General features: G+C 39.0%; 3 protein-coding genes across 3 annotated transcripts; all 3 read left to right on the plus strand.

The window, feature by feature from the left end:
- Positions 1-999: 999 nt before the first annotated feature.
- Positions 1,000-5,483, plus strand: LOC311047501 (high choriolytic enzyme 1-like; the record flags this gene model as incomplete). Its single annotated transcript, XM_084060238.1, has 8 exons — positions 1,000-1,068; positions 2,110-2,152; positions 2,351-2,503; positions 2,609-2,726; positions 3,567-3,745; positions 4,258-4,339; positions 4,459-4,593; positions 5,353-5,483. 7 exons carry the CDS (start codon positions 1,000-1,002, stop codon positions 4,583-4,585), a joined length of 771 nt encoding a protein of 256 aa, XP_083916364.1. The 3' UTR covers positions 4,586-4,593; positions 5,353-5,483.
- A 1,923-nt stretch (positions 5,484-7,406) lies between these two features.
- LOC311046903 (hatching enzyme 1.2-like) lies at positions 7,407-11,058 on the plus strand (the record flags this gene model as incomplete). The annotated part of the gene is made up of 7 exons (XM_084059482.1): positions 7,407-7,475; positions 8,094-8,139; positions 8,463-8,615; positions 8,928-9,045; positions 9,864-10,042; positions 10,508-10,589; positions 10,932-11,058. The coding sequence occupies 7 exons, from the start codon at positions 7,407-7,409 to the stop codon at positions 11,056-11,058; spliced, it is 774 nt and encodes a 257-aa protein (XP_083915608.1).
- A 2,178-nt stretch (positions 11,059-13,236) lies between these two features.
- LOC311046904 (hatching enzyme 1.2-like) lies at positions 13,237-16,295 on the plus strand (the record flags this gene model as incomplete). Its single annotated transcript, XM_084059483.1, has 6 exons — positions 13,237-13,303; positions 13,555-13,707; positions 14,027-14,144; positions 15,038-15,216; positions 15,773-15,854; positions 16,169-16,295. The coding sequence occupies 6 exons, from the start codon at positions 13,237-13,239 to the stop codon at positions 16,293-16,295; spliced, it is 726 nt and encodes a 241-aa protein (XP_083915609.1).
- Between the last annotated feature and the right edge of the window lie 803 nt (positions 16,296-17,098).

A 17,098-nucleotide genomic window follows, 5' to 3' on the forward strand; every position in this document is an offset into this window, starting at 1 on the left:
AACAAAACGATCTTTTTAACTTAAACACACTCTCCTGGTACGAGTCTATGAAAGGATCAGCTTACAAACCTCATTCCGCCTTCCAAGGGGTGTTAAAACATGAACTAGAACTTATTTATATATCTCTGACAAAAAAAATATTTTGCACTGGCTGTTGCCATCTTGGTTGTATAGAAACTCTCGCGAGATTCCGGGTGCTATTGGACTATGTAGTGACTGAAAGCACAGCAAAAATGGGGAAACTCTGCCACCTAGTGTACCTTATTGTAAACCACATATACACAAAACAGTCAAAATGTAGCAATAAAACACAACCCATGGCACCACAAAGGTAGATAAACAACCATCAATCAATAAAGATGAACAACTATAAGTGTATAGTAAGTATCAAAAACCCTTTGGTTGATGGTCATTTACACACACACACACACACACACACACACACACACACACACACACACACACACACACACACACACACACACACACACACAGGCACGCACGCACGCACGCACGCGCACTCATGCACCCATGCAGGCAAGCACACACACACACACACGCACACAAACACAAACACATGCACACACAACCCCCTGTTTCATTATATATTATTTTAGGAACTAGATACAAACATGGGACAGTAGCATAAACAAAATTAAACCTGATTTGATTTTACTTGTGTTAAGTCAAGCTCATCAAAAACAGACATCTTTATTTGCATGTCAGAAAACCACACCAGTGAACAGAGTTTGACTGCAAACTATATCATAATCCTGGGTATCTTTGTGCAAGAAACAGCTGTCCCCTCCTGGTGTAGTCTACGTGGGCATGTGGGAATTGACAGCAGGTTTTCAAGGCACACTGGCACAGTGCACGTACAGTACATCTTATCATCAGAAGATATGCAACATAGTATATGTTCGTGTTGCATGACAGGTATAAAAGGAGCTGCTTAGCGGCTGGCACAGTACCGACACTGTTCGCCTACAGGTTGTTAACATGGTTGCCCTCAAGTACGTCCTGGGTCTCCTGGCCCTGCTCGCTGTCTCTGCCTGGGCCGAGGAAGAGGTGAGGAAATGTGTTGTGTGATGAAGATTCAATGTACTTTTACTTAAGGCAGCAGCACAGCAACCATTCATGTGCTGTATGTGTCAAATAGTGCTTTGTGAATATTTTTTATTATTTTTATTTGTAGGCCTATACATTCTATTGTAAACATTTGTCAGTATTTAACCAGTGCCCTTTTGTGACTTTTTGTGCAATTTTGTCTTCTTGCTTGACACCATCTGTGCTGTCTTCATGTTGTAAACACCTACTAACATTTGACTTCCTCTTTCTATCCTGCTTTGTGCTGTCATGTTTGAACTTTTCGGTGAGTACAAACAGTAAGCACATTTTATCCGCTGTAGAGCAACAACTGCTTGAGTGGAAAATGAGCAATATTATTTCACATCACTCTGAAATGAAAGAATGTATGACACCAAAACTAAGTTGGTTTTACATGCTGTTCTATTTTGTTTGAGTTAATTTTAGTTAAAAGAAGAGGGAAAATATTCCAAAGGTGGTAAAGTGATATTTATTGTTAAAATAAGTGTTAAATAGCACTATATTTCAAAAGCAATCATTGCCACAGTATAGAGTGTTTGTTCAGTAATGCTGGGGTCTGCCAGTCTTCCCAAACAGAAAATGCATTTCCAGGTTGGCATACCAATTCTATCCAATCAGGAGAGAGATCTCAGGACACAGTGAAATTGGATGTGATGAAACAAACACAAAAGATGAGAAAACAAAAATGGAACTGGAGCACTATAAAACTGAAGACGATACATGATCTTTGTGGGATTCTCTATCCAGATTGGATAAAACTGGTATCCTGACCTGCAAATGTTTTTCCTGTTTACTTTAAGCTGGAAAGATGAGGAGACTTGTTTTTACAATTTTATTTATTTACTTATTTATTATTGTTTTCCCCTATTCATTTTAATTTTAGTCTTACTAGTTATTTTTTAATTGCTTGCAAAGAAAGGTATACTTGCCAGGTTGTGTGGTGTGTCTTGGTATAAAGAAATGATGAATGCTTCAATTTGTTCAACATAGGTCACCCAGGATCTGTCTGTCGGTGAACTGCTGTGGAAGGCCAACAAGGATGTTGGTGAGGCAACATTAATTATCATTTATGTGTTATTATATTATGATGTGTCTGTATTCCTTTAGGGGTACCAAAACATTTTACAATGTGATTTAAAGGCACTGATCGCGACACAGTGTGAGCTTGTAGATCTGCTATTTTCAGTGCATGATACTGGCACACAACAAAGTAAGCATTATGTCCTCCCTGTTAACTCCACAGTGCACACCGAGGATGAGCCCTACATTGTGGATGACATCGCTTACGAGAATGAGAATGAGAGGAACGCTGATCCCTGCACATCCCGTGGTTGCATGTGGGGAAAGTCCAGCGACGGCAAGGTCTACGTACCCTACATCATCAGGAACTCGTATTGTAAGTACTACTAGGACTAGTAGTCTCATCATACACACGTTTCGATTTTGCAAGGCTTTATCCATACAATGTTTTGTTTGTTCTGACCAAATACTGTTCTGATAGCCTCCAGAGAGCTCCAGATCATTGAGCGTGGTCTTCAGTCTTTCTCTGGCTTCTCCTGCATCCGCTTTGTCAAGCGTACCAGCCAGAGAGACTACCTCCACATTCAGTCCCTCAATGGGTGAGGATAATGCCTAAATTCATATTCATAGTCCATACTATGTTGATGTCACTCGCAGCAAGTAACACATTTGAAAGTGGAAACTTTCATAACAAGATAAAAGATCCATCCTGTGACCTCTATTCTGTAATGAACAAAACAGATAATGTCAAACAGTATATCTTAACATTTCTTAGTTTACTTTCAATCAAGCAGTCATTGTGTAGGCTACAAACAATATCAGGTTGTAGATAATTGAATTATGTACAGTGTATATCAGCCATAACATCTGAGGTGCTGACTGTATGCCATTTTGATGTTTGACAGCTACAGTATGTAATATTTTCATTGGTTATTATTATGCATATGTATTCACTGGAAACAAGAACGCATAATTCCTTACAATGACATAGCAGCTGCAAGCAGCAACAACATATTGTACTTAGTAAAATGCTTGTGGGCAACAAAAGTTCTCAGAAGATAGAATTATAACATTTGCCATGCTGCCATGCTCTATGTTTAATGTCATGCTAAATAATGAACTACAGGTACATTAGATATAGATATGTTTTATTTACATATCGTTGTCGTTGGGCAGAAACCTTGTTTCTCCATATTTCAACTTTTTATGTTTATTAGCAAATGAATTCCTATCTTCATCATACAAGTATCTCTCACAAAAGTCATGAAATAAAATAGCTATTTTCACCATTGGCTATTTTCACCATTGTTTAAAAATAATGGCTTTGGGCATACAAGGTTTCCACCCGACAGCAACGATATATACAGTATGTTTTAATTATGCTTGTAGAGCTCTGCTGAACATTCTGGAAAATGTCCTTTCTCTCTGGGCGGTCGCAGGTGTTACTCCTACGTCGGCCGCACTGGTAATGCCCAGACGGTGTCCCTGAGCCGTCAGGGTTGCGTCTACCACAACACCGTGCAGCATGAGCTGCTCCACGCCCTGGGCTTCAACCATGAGCAGACCCGCTCTGACAGGGACAACCACATCCGCGTCATGCTGCAGAACGTCCAGTCTGGTCAGATCATGTCTTTTATTTATGCACACATCCTTCCTTACTCCTAAAACCATATAGCTCAGACGGTGAGACAATCAGAGACAGACAGACAGACAGACAGACAGACAGACAGACAGACAGACAAATTGAGAGACATGCACACACAAGCTGCTTATGTTCTCACAAATGCTGATTTCACCACCCCACCTGCACTCACTGCAGGTCACCTGCGTACACTACACTAACACATACGCGTGCGTGCGCACGCGCACACACACACACACACACACACACACACACACACACACACACACACACACACACACACACACACACACACACACACGCTTTCACTGTCTGTATTTATTTTGCCAAAGCCTGATTTATACTTACAGTAGTTGCGTGCTGGTTCATGCAACAAAAAAATCAGATCTACAAGCTCACAACACGTCTCACCGTGACACGTTGTGAACTTGTAGTTCAGCTATTTGTCTGTGAACTATTTATAAATCAGGAATTATCTTTGTTTCTAGGCATGGAGCACAACTTCAACAAGATCAACACTCTGAACCAGGGAACGGCCTATGACTACAACTCTGTCATGCAGTACCACAAGTTGGTTATGTTTTCTTGTCAGAATACTGTATATGTTCACGCTACAGAACATTCTTCTGCTTCAGCCTGTGTTATATTAGCACTCAGCTGAATATACGGTGTGTTCTTTGTGATGCCAGGTACGCCTTCTCCAAGAACAACCAGCCCACCATGGTGCCCATCCCCAACCAGAACGTTGAGATTGGCAAAGCCTCTCAGATGAGTAGAAATGACATTGACAGGCTCAACAGGCTGTACAAGTGCTAAGCAGTAAGGTAAAACACAACCCCTGCATTGCCCATTAACAGTGTGGTGTTAGCTCAGATACACCCAAAACAGATGTGGGATCAAATCCAAACTGTGCCTCCTTTACCCTCTGTCCTTCTCAAGTAGGTTGTTAGCATATTGCCTTGCAGCATGAGTTATTACAACATAGTTTTATATCACTCAGGCTCGTTAAGAACTCAGTCTCAAGGCTATTCCCTTTTCAGGGACACACTTTTTCCAGCTGTCTGTTCTCCATCTTGCAGTGGCAAGATGGAGAACAGACACACAGGGCTGAACAGCTGTGCTGCAGCCAATCAGCACAATTAATCACAGGTGTTCATTGTGGTGTTACAGTAACTGCTATTTCATAGACTACAGTTGATCACAAATCTTGCAGGGTGTAGTGAGTGAATAACGTGTTCCTCCATTCTTTTAAGGATCCTACAGTATCCTATACATATACTACAGTATTTAACAAACATAAATACAATTCTATTCTTTGGTCACATGGCAGAGCACGTTTTTTTTTAATAACAAGCTTCTGCTGTGGTAATTCTTATCAAATGAATACAAAAACAGAACTTATTACCTGGTTTTCTTTATAGTATGCATGCTTCGCCGATTTCCAGTATGTTGTCTCAAGACAACGGGAAGGCATCAGATGTTGTCTTCAGTTTAAACAATATTAAAATTGAGCATAATATTGTAGCTTCAAAATGTGCTGATATTCACCTCTAATATAATTGTATGTTTCTGTTTTCATTCAGGTGACTGAGACAGCCCAGGGACAATCACACAGGCAATCAACTTGGATGGTTTAATCCTGTGGGTGCTCTTTTCACTTTAATGTGGTCTAAGATGCTGATCATGACATCAATAAACTTCATCTAGCCATTTACCTACGTGTTCCTTGTTTTTGAGTGGTGCCGAAGGCAACCACTCCTATATGTGGCTTTGTCTGTGTGTCCGTATGTCTGTATGTCCGTGTGTCCACCAAGCTAACATTGGTCAAGCATCACGTGACACGTGACAATATGTTGAAAGGGTGTGCTTTGATTGGCTAGCGAGACGCATGACGAAATAGAGTCCTATAAATAGGTGTGTCACTTTGAAACATTGTTTACATGTTTCAAAGTGACATCAGCCAAGCTAACATTGGACATGTTAGCTTGGCTGATTGAACATGTTAGCCAAGCTAAGCAAGGCACCACTCACTTCACACAGGGTGTGATTTTTTTGTTCACTTTGACGGCCCTAGCTGTCTGTACTGCCTGAGATCGTTGATCTGTTTGCCTCTCTAGTTGCATCCCAATTCCATAACATATTCTAATTCAAACCATATTTCAGTCAGTGCTTTCACACTGGAAAAACAACTAAATACAAATGTGTACGAATCAAATCCGATTTTTTAAGTGTGGGCTTAAAGAAGTGTTTAACTTCAGAACAAACTTGGGTTGTATAGTAGCTACTGGGCATGATGTATGTCCAAAATAAGTCAAAATATTATCATCTTTATCTGTTTCTTCTGTGCTCCATGAGTGAGAAGAGTGGGAGTAGTAGGCTACTGTAATTCCATTCACTCTCACTATGAGGTGAAAGCACATGAAAAAATAAAGCAGAGCAGAAAACTAGTCCTGGCATGTAATTCTTAGAGGAATGGCTGTATTCATGTTATATTGCCTTTGATGGAGGTTCTCTAACAAAACAAAAAAGGCATACGTCATTTTATTGATGTAGTGCAAGTGACAGAATTTACTAGGAATTTACTCTACTTTGTTTGTGTCCGTTTTTTGTGCTAGAAATTTTATTTTGAGACCTGTTACATCATACAATGAGCATTAATGGATTAAAGATGATCGACAATATTTGGACTGACTGATATCATGTTAAGTTAGCTATAAAACCCAAGGTTGCATGGGGAGCATTGTCTCTGCCATCTCAAAAGAATGAACCTCAGTGCACGCAGTGCAAGCGAAACTCCTTCCCTTGTCAGATGAAAAGTGTCTGGTGACTCCATGTGTATCAGAGGGAGAGGATGCATGTGGTTGTCTATACCTAAAGTACTGGTGAATAGGAACAAAACACAACTGTTTTCATTCACCATGTGACCTGAAAATCAGCCTTTAGGATTGTAGAGAAAACTAGTCCGAGTCCATGATGCTACTGCTGAATGTGCAACAGGAAAAGTACCACACAGAATCATTGACATGTCAACCTTTGTTTACCTGGGGGAAGTTGTATGAGCACAGATGCTCCTCTAAAGCGGGGAGGTGTTTTACCTTCATAAAGTTACAAACATCATACCTGGGCATTCTACTGCAGGAACAGTGGCGCAGGTCCACTAGTGTAATTGTTTAAGTGCCTTGCACAATGGCACCTTGAGAGAGCAGAATGGAAGCATGCTTCCTACTCGTTGATTACAAATTCTCTTAGTCAAGCAGCTGCCCTGAGACCATGCATTCACACAAGATTAGAAAATAATTTTCTCCTTATTTGTTAACTTATATGGGAATACACAGTGTGGCATCAAGGTGAAATATTCTTATCTGGTGCTGAAATGTTTTTCTGCTCTATTTGTTTTCCGTCTTGCATCTCAGTGACCTCATTAACCAAAAAAGGAACATTTTCCGGTCCACATCATACTATATAACACAATATCAAAGGGCTGACCTTGCTTCTTTCCCTCCTTTCAGACGACAGGTGAACAGTAAGTATAACTTCAAACATAGAACTCTTTTAACATTAATGTCTCCTTGTTTGTACTGTAGGTAAGATATGTTGTCGGTAATGTATTGTATTGCTGCAGGATATATTGGTGAACATGGCTTTGTTGAAATGCATGGTGGGACTTCTGGCTCTGCTTGTAGTCTCCACCTGGGCCAAAGAAGAGGTGAGCGTGGCTTAGTGGCGCAACTAATTATTAATTTCATAATTGTTTAGCCACTTAAGCCCTATTTTATACTTTCACACATTTTCAAAAATAGCAAAAATCGCACATTGATTTGCCTACAATGACATGCCCAAACAAAGTAGGCAGTATGCCAGTGTGAAAGTGGTTAATCTACAGTATTCAATTTAGACCATAAAATGATGATAAAATAAAACATTTATTCAAAATCTCACTTAACACTGTCTCACTCAAACTTTCAATTTTGGTTATTAATCGAATCAATTAACCCCTAGATGGGTCTACTGGCTGTTATTCTAGGATCCAAATAGATGCTGTTCAAACATACAAACAAACTAGTTGTTTGTTTATTTATTTATTGTAACTGGCCTATTTGTTTCCTTATGTATCTACATATGTATGACATCTGGTGAACTCCCACTTATGTAAGTTCAAGTGTTTTTACCCCTCATCTAAATACAGTATACTGAATTAATGAAATGCACAATACCATAATTATGCAATTACAGAACCACTACTGTGTTTTTATGCTTATCATAGTATAAAATACATAATATATATTCATATTTATCATGTTATCATGTTCTTTGTAGGTCTCAGGCTCTGACTGTCTCAGAGCGGATTGAGAGAGCCAACAGGGATATCGGTAAGACATTTTACTGTTAAACCAACAAAGCAAACATTCTGTTGAAATGTATTTGTAATTTTGTATCCATGTCAGATGGATTGTTTTCACTGGGAATCACATCTCAAATGTAGTTTAAGAGTGCAACTAATGTAACAAACGACATCTAAGAGTGGGGACGCTGGCGTCGACTGTTCGCCACTTCACCTCCCAATACCCCCCCCCCCCCCCCCCCCCCCCGTATGAATGAATGGACCATTGTAAGCGCTTTGAGCACCTGGCAAAGCACTATATAAATGCACCTCATTATTATTATGTTGAATGCTCTTGTGTTTTTGTCACAGTTCGCGGTCCTGGTGATCCATATCTGGAGGATGACGTTGCCTATGCCTCTGAAGCTGAGAGGAACGCTGATCCATGCACTTCTAGTGGCTGCATGTGGCCCAAGTCCAGCGATGGCAAGGTCTATGTGCCTTACGTAATTTCTCGAATTTTCAGTAAGTAGTAACTACCACACATTAATCATACATTTAAAGCAGTGATTCTCAACCTTTTTCATTTCAACTGTGTTCATTTAACTCTGAGGTGTACACCTAATGGACACATATGGCTCTTAGAGTCAGACCCGTTAATGCATCGGTATCAGCCAATAATCACCTTGTTGACTGCCATCGGTATATCTGCAAATAAGATGGCATTCACCGATGCCAGTGGCCATGTGGCCCTGTGGCCATGAGGCCGATTGTATTCCCAAATTATTCGTTTTTTGTAACCATTATAAAGTACCGCATTTCCATTCATTTGTACAGCTGGCCGTGAGGCGGCCGTCATTTGGCGCGGCCTGGAATCCTATCACGAGGTCTCCTGCATCCGCTTCGTCAAACGCACCACTGAGAGAGACTATGTGAACATCCAGTCACTCAATGGGTACGGACAGAGTTCATAAGGCACACAAAATAATGTGATTGTCATCTCTAACTGTTCTTTTTATTGTTGTTTTTTTGTGTTTTGTCTTTAATTTCACAGTCTTTACACAGTCTACACATCATGATTTATCACTACATTGCAAAATTACCATAAATTAACCTAAACTATTCATGTTAAGCAACTGTTTTCTGTGAAATATTGAGAACCGACTTGAATGTAATTGTATTAAATGACCTTACTGGTGGCCTCGCATGGTTAGCCTATTGACTGACTCACAGCTAATGGTATCATGACCCTTTTTTTAAGCATTCCACGTTAGATTTTTGAGGAACCGACTATAATTCTAAATTATAGTCTGCTGTAATATTTTGTCCAAGTTATATAATCAATGTGTTTTAATGCATTTGTTTATGCAGATTCAAGGCGAAATTGTAGAAATAGTAGAAAAGAATTACGAAAGAAATTCAAACGTCCATGATTTATAAACTGCTAACTGATCATTGACTCAATTATTCATGTAAGTTCAGTATCATTAATAACTCATTGATAAAAAAACAAACACAAACTCTAAAATTAAAGCTATTTAACCACATTTGCCCTATAGCGATGCAGCATGTTGTGAGCTTGTAGATCAGCTATATTTGCTATTATAAAATTTAGTTTTTTCTGAGCTTTTCATCTGTTATGATATGCCCAAAATAGGGATGATGCTAGGTTGACAGTACTTAGTAAAATGGTCTTTTATATACAGTATGGTCAAAGCTGTGAATAGACAATGGCATGTATTGACTCATTAATGTTCCTTTTAATTGTCCTAGATGCTGGTCCTGGATTGGTCGCCTTGGCAATGCACAGGATGTGTCCCTGTCCCGGTCAGGTTGTATCTACCACAACCTCGTGCAGCATGAGCTGCTCCACGCCCTGGGCTTCCATCATGAGCAGAAACGTGCTGACCGCGACCAGTACATGCGTGTCTATCTGGAGAATGTCTCTCCAGGTGGGCCCACATATGAAGTTCCCTGTATACAGTATCCATGTCATACATACGGACACATGCACACGCACGCACGCACGCACGCACGCACGCACGCACGCACGCACACACACACACACACACACACACACACACACACACACACACACACACACACACACACACACACACACACACACACACACACACACACACACACACACACACACACAGAATTTATTGCAAGAAGGATGTAGAATCCCTCTGTCATAATGCAGTATGTATGTTACTCAATACCCATACATTAGAGTATGTCTTCATATTGAACGTGAAAACTGGTCCCATAATTGAAAGGTCTCAGGTTTGATCTCCACAACAGGTAATGTATCACTCAATAGCCACGTTAGCCATACTTTGCTCTGGAAATGTGCATCAGAATCCACAGCTCAAATACATATGGAATGTTATTTCTGTCTGATTTGTTTTCAGGAATGGAGCACAACTTTGACATGATCCATACCCTGACCCAGGGCACTTCCTATGACTACAACTCTGTCATGCAGTACCACCAGTTGGTTATGTTTTTTTCCCTATGTTCTGTTATGCATTACAGCAAGTAGTAGGTTATGCTTTACTTCAATGGCTACATAGATCACTACCGTTGTGAATCAAATGAGATTTGACTCTGGATTTAATAACAACGTAAATGCCATAATATATCTAACAATAAATCCTGCAAATGAATTTGAATTTATGCACTAACTCCTAGTTGCTTTTCTGGAGAAAATACAGTTTTAATAAAGCATTCATTTGACCTGTCCTTCTGCTCCTTTATAGTCATCAGTCTTGTCAAACATTTCCTGGTTTCAGTAAATAAGACTGTTTGACTTACAAGTACAATATGTGGTTTCAGGTATGCCTTCTCTGGTAACGGCCATCCCACCCTGGAGGCCTACCCTGACCCCACTGTTGAGTTCGGCACAGCCTCTGAGATGAGCCAGACAGACATTATCAGACTCAACAACTTGTACAAGTGCTAAACACTCCTGCTGGGTAAAGGTAAGAAAATAAAATACATTTAAACACTTTCCCTGTTGCCCTTATTTTTGAGCATGTCAATAGGAAACATTAGGCAAAAAATAGAAGCTCTACGAGCTTTGTAGAGCTTGTAGATCGGCTATTTTCAAATAGCTAAAGTATAAATCAGGCTTAAGTACAGATTTTTTTGTTATTATTGGACTGAAGAAACATTTCAATAGATGAATTACACCTTTGATTTCTGTTTCAAACAGGAGTCTGACATGTGGGAGTGACAGTAGTGTGACTGACAACTACTCAATGTCCCTGGTTTGATTCCAGATTCCAGCTGGAACCTTGTGCTGCTGCATGACAATCTGCTTAACTGCCCTCAATTTAATTACACTTTCCTGTCTAAATAAAAGCAAAAATAAAAGCAAAAGTTCCTATTAAAACATCTCTCAGAAGGTTTCTCGATAATGTCTTCATCAATAAACCTGCATCTGAACCCACTTATGTCTACTTTATTTTATTATTTTTATTTCTCTTATTTTTTTAAAGACATTTTTTTCTAAAAGTCCATGATATGGCTTGTATGGCAATACTGTCTGTAAAATGTCAAGAGGTGGATATTAATTATGGCCAATAAGAATTAAGTGGCAGAGTTAACTTATTATTTTAGAAAATGGACCATACTGTATGATTAGATTTAATCCCAAATTAAACAACAAAATCTGCAGTGTTAATTTAAGTCTGGTAGTGTAAAATGTGTCCCTTAAATGTAAATTGTCACACTCACAGACTTAAATCGTATAAAGAAATGAGTCCATCAAAGGTGATCGACATCTACTGGTGCTGGTTAACAATAGAATGTGCAATGAGGTATTATAGTCACAGAATTATGTATAATATAATTATGTACAGTACTATTGGACTGACATACACATATACTGATTAATTTGATAGAAATGGTCAGATATACAAAGTAATTTGAATTGTCAAATTTATCTTGTGGGAATGAACCATCAATGCTGATGCAGACAGGGCTGTCTAAGTGTTGGTCTTAAGACAAAATATATTTATATTTTTGCATTGGAACAACAAGTGTGCAGCTGTTCATTCTGTCTTCCCTAACCTGTGGGAGTGACACGTTTTCCAGCAGCCCTAACCAGCACACATTTTCCAAAGATTAGATAGGTGTTTTCATCACCAAAGTATTGGAATACACAGTGTGGCATCAAGGTGAAATATTCTTATCTGGGGCTGAAATGTTTTTCTGCTCTATTTGTTTTCCGTCTGCATCTCAGTGACCTCATCATCCAAAAAAGGAACATTTTCCGGTCCACATCATACTATATAACACAATATCAAAGGACTGACCTTGCTTCTTTCCCTCTTTTCAGACAACAGGTGAACAGTAAGTATAACTTCAAACACAGAACTCTTTTAACATTAATGTCTCCTTGTTTGTACTGTAGGTAAGATATGTTGTTGGTAATCTATTGTATTGCTGCAGGATATATTGGTTAACATGGCTTTGTTGAAGTGCATGGTGGGACTTCTGGCTCTGCTTGTAGTCTCCACCTGGGCCGAAGAAGAGGTGAGCGTGGCTAAGTGGCGCAACTAATTATTAATTTCATAATTGTTTAGCCACTTAAGTCCTATTTTACACTTTCACACATTTTCAAAAATAGTGAAAATTGCACATTGATTTGCCTACAATGACATGCACAAACAAAGTAGGCAGTAGGGATGCCAGTGTGAAAGTAGTTAATCTATTCTACAGTATTCATTAGACCATAACATTTTCATAAAATAAAACATTTATTCAAAATCTCATTAAGACAAAGTTTCACATTTTGGTGAATCTAATTAGAAATGTAGATCAATTAATCAAACCAATTAACCCCTAGAGGGGTCTAATAGCTGTTATTCTAGGATCCATCTAAATAGATGCTATGCAAACACACAAAAAACTAGTTGTTTGTTTATTTATTGATTCTAATTGGCCTATTTGTTTCCTTATGTATCTACATATGTATGACATCTGGTGAACTCCCACTCATGTAAGTTCAAGTGTTTTCCCCCTCATCTAAATGAAATGCACAATACCATAATTATGCAATTACAAAACCACTACTGTGTTCTATGCTTATAATAGTATAAAATGCATAATATAGATTCATATTTATCATGTTATCATGTTCTTTGTAGGTCTCAAGGCTCTGACTGTCTCTGAGCGGATTGAGAGAGCCAACAGGGATATCGGTAAGACATTTTACTGTTAAACCAACAAAGCAAACATTCTGTTGAAATGTATTTGTGATGTATGTCAGCTGGATTGTTTTCACTGAGAATCACATCTGAAATGTAGTTTAAGAGTGCAACTAATGTAACAGTGTAAAACGACATCTAAGCGTTGTATGCAGCTAGAATCATAAAACCTGAACATGACAATAGCTCATCAGACAGAAATGCAAAGGCTACTCATGTTGAATGCTCTTGTGTTTTTGTCACAGTTCGCGGTCCTGGTGATCCATATTTGGAGGATGACGTTGCCTATGCCTCTGAAGCTGAGAGGAACGCTGATCCATGCACTTCTAGAGGCTGCATGTGGCCCAAGTCCAGCGATGGCAAGGTCTATGTACCTTACGTAATTTCTAGAACGTTCTGTAAGTAGTAACTACTACACATTAATCATACATTTACAGTAGTGGTTCTCAACCGTTTTCATTTCAAGCACCGCTATTCTGTGTTCATTTAACTCTGAGTAGAAGTGTACACCTAATGTACACTTGGCTCTTAGAGACAGACTCGTAAATGCATTGGTATTGGCCAATATTACCTTGCTGACAGCCATCGGTATATCTGCAAATAAGATGGCATTCATCGATGCCAGTGGCCATGTGGCCGATTGCATCCCCAAGTTATTAGTTCGTTTTTTTTGTAACCATTATAAAGTACCGCATTTCCATTAATTTGTACTTGCAGCCCACCGTGAGGTTGCCATCATTTGGCGCGGCCTGGAGTCCTATCACGAGGTCTCCTGCATCCGCTTCGTCAAACGCACCACTGAGAGAGACTATGTGAACATCCAGTCACTCAATGGGTACGGACAGAGTTCATAATGCACACAAAATAATTTGATTGTCATCTCCATCTGTTCTTTTTATTGTTGTTTTTTTGTGTTTTGTCTTTAATCTCACAGTCTTTACACAGTCTACACAGACTTTTTTTGCGTTTGTCAGTGTGTTTGTGTCTGTTTTTATTTCCTTGATATATCACGACATTGCAAAACTACCATAAATTAACTTAAACTATTCATGTTATAAGCAACTGTGTTCTGTGAAATATTGAGAACGACTTAAATGTAATTGTATTAAATGACCTTACTGGTTGCCTTGCATGGTTAGCCTATTGACTGACTTACAGCTAATGGTATTCTTGACAATTTTTTGAAGTATTCCATGTTAGATTTTTGAGTTAGCACTGGATTCAGACAGTTCATTTCAGTATCTGTATGAAAATCAACTTGCAGAACCTAGAAAGGATAATCCAACATACTAAATTATAGTCTGCTGTAATATTTTGTCCAAATTATATTATTGATGTGTTTTAATGCATTTTGTAGTGCAGATTCAAGGCGAAATTGTAGAAAGATTTTAACTGCACACTGATCATTGACTCAATTATTCATTTAAGTTCAGTATCATTAACAACTCATTAATAAAAAAAAAATAACAATCACAAACTCTAAAATTGAAGTTATTTAACCACTTTTGCCCTATAGCGATGCAGCATGTTGTGAGTTTGTAGATCGGCTATTTTTGCTATTTTAGAATTTATTTTTTTCTGAGCTTTTCATCTGTTATGACATGCCCATAATAGAGATGATGCTAGGTTGACAGTACTTGATAATGGTCTTTTATATACAGTATGGTCAAAGCTGTAAATAGACAATGGCATGTATTGACTTATTAATGTTCCTTTTAATTATCCTAGATGCTGGTCCTGGATTGGTCGCCTTGGCAATGCACAGGATGTGTCCCTGTCCCGTTCAGGTTGTATCTACCACAACACCGTGCAGCATGAGCTGCTCCACGCCCTGGGCTTCCATCATGAGCAGAAACGTGCCGACCGCGACCAGTACATGCGTGTCTATCTGGAGAATGTCACTCCAGGTGGGCCCACATACTGTATGAAGTTCCCTGTATACAGTACAGTATCCATGTCATACATACGGACACATGCACACACACACACACACACACACACACACACACACACACACACACACACACACACACACACACACACACACACACACACACACACACACACACACACACACACACACACACACACACACACTCGCATCTCTCTCTCTCTCACACACACACACGCACGCACGCACGCGCGCGCGCACACACACACACACACACACACACACACACACACACACACACACACACACACACAGATAATTTATTGCAAGAAGGATGTAGGATCCCTCTGTCATAATGCAGTATGTATGTTACTCAATACCCATACATTAGAGTATGTCTTCATATTGAACATGAAAACTGGTCCCATAATTGAAAGGTCTCAGGTTTGATCTCCACAACAGGTAATGTATCACTCAATAGCCACGTTAGCCATACTTTGTTCTGGAAATGTGCATCAGAATCCACAGCTCAAATACATATGGAATGTTTTTTCTGTCTGATTTGTTTTCAGGAATGGAGCACAACTTTGACATGATCCATACTCTGACCCAGGGCACTTCCTATGACTACAACTCTGTCATGCAGTACAGCAAGTAGGTTTCAAAAGACTATGCTTTACTTCAATGGCTACATAGATCACTATACCGTTGTTAATGAAGTGAGATTTGACTCTGGAAACAATAACGGAGTAAATGTCATGAAATATAATCTAACAATAAATCCTGCAAATGAGGTTGAATTTATGCACTGACTCCTAGTTGCTCTTCTGGAGAAAATAAAGTTTTAATCATGCATTCATTTGACATAATTTTTTAATTTTGTATTTCCTTCATAGTCTTTTTTCAGTAAATAAGACTGTTTGACATTTTTTTCCAAATAGACATACAAGTACAATGTGTGGTTTCAGGTATGCCTTCTCTGGTAATGGCCAGCCCACCCTGGAGGCCTACCCTGACCCCTCTGTTCAGTTTGGCACAGCCGCTGAGATGAGCCAGACAGACATTATCAGACTCAACAACCTGTACCAGTGCTAAACACTCCTGCTGGGTAAAAAGTAAGAAGAGAAAATACATTTAACCAATTTCACCCTGTTGTCCCGATTTTTGAACATGTCAATAGGAAACATTAGGCAAAAAAATAGAAGCTCTACGAGATATGGAGAGCTTGTAGATCGGCTATTTTCAAATAGCCAAAGTATAAATCAGGCTTAAGTGCAGACTTTTTGTTATTATTGGACTGAAGAAACCTTATTTCAATAGATGAATTACACCTTTGATTTCTATTTTAAACAGGAGACTGAGAAGGGGGAGTGACAGTAGTGTGACAACTACATAGTGTCAATGTCCCTGGTTTGATTCCAGCTGGAACCTTGTGCTGCTGCAAGACAATCTGTTTAACTGCCCTCAATTCAATTACACTTTCATATCTAAATAAAAGCAAAAATAAAAGCAAAAAATCCTATTAAAACATCTCTCAGAATGTTTCTCAATAATGTCTCTATAAACCTGCATCTGAACCCACTTATGTCTGCTTAATTGTATTATTTCTATTTCTCTTATTTTATTAAAGACATTTGTTTCTAAAAGTCCATGATATGGCCTGTATGGCAAATTGGCAATACTGTCTGTACATTGTCAAGAGGTGGATATTAATAATGGCTGCCAATAAGAATTAAGTGGCAGCCAAGAAGAGCTGCATAACATGGGCAAATGGACCATACTGTATGATTAGATATAATCCCAAATAAAACAACAAAATCTGCAGTGTTAATTTAAGTAGTGTAAAATATGTCCCTGATATGTAAATTGTCACACTCTCAGACTTAAATCGTATGAAT

This window comes from Gymnoscopelus microlampas, assembly GCF_963454915.1.
Source record: "Gymnoscopelus microlampas genome assembly, chromosome: 6".
NCBI classification, from domain to species: Eukaryota; Metazoa; Chordata; class Actinopteri; order Myctophiformes; family Myctophidae; genus Gymnoscopelus; species Gymnoscopelus microlampas.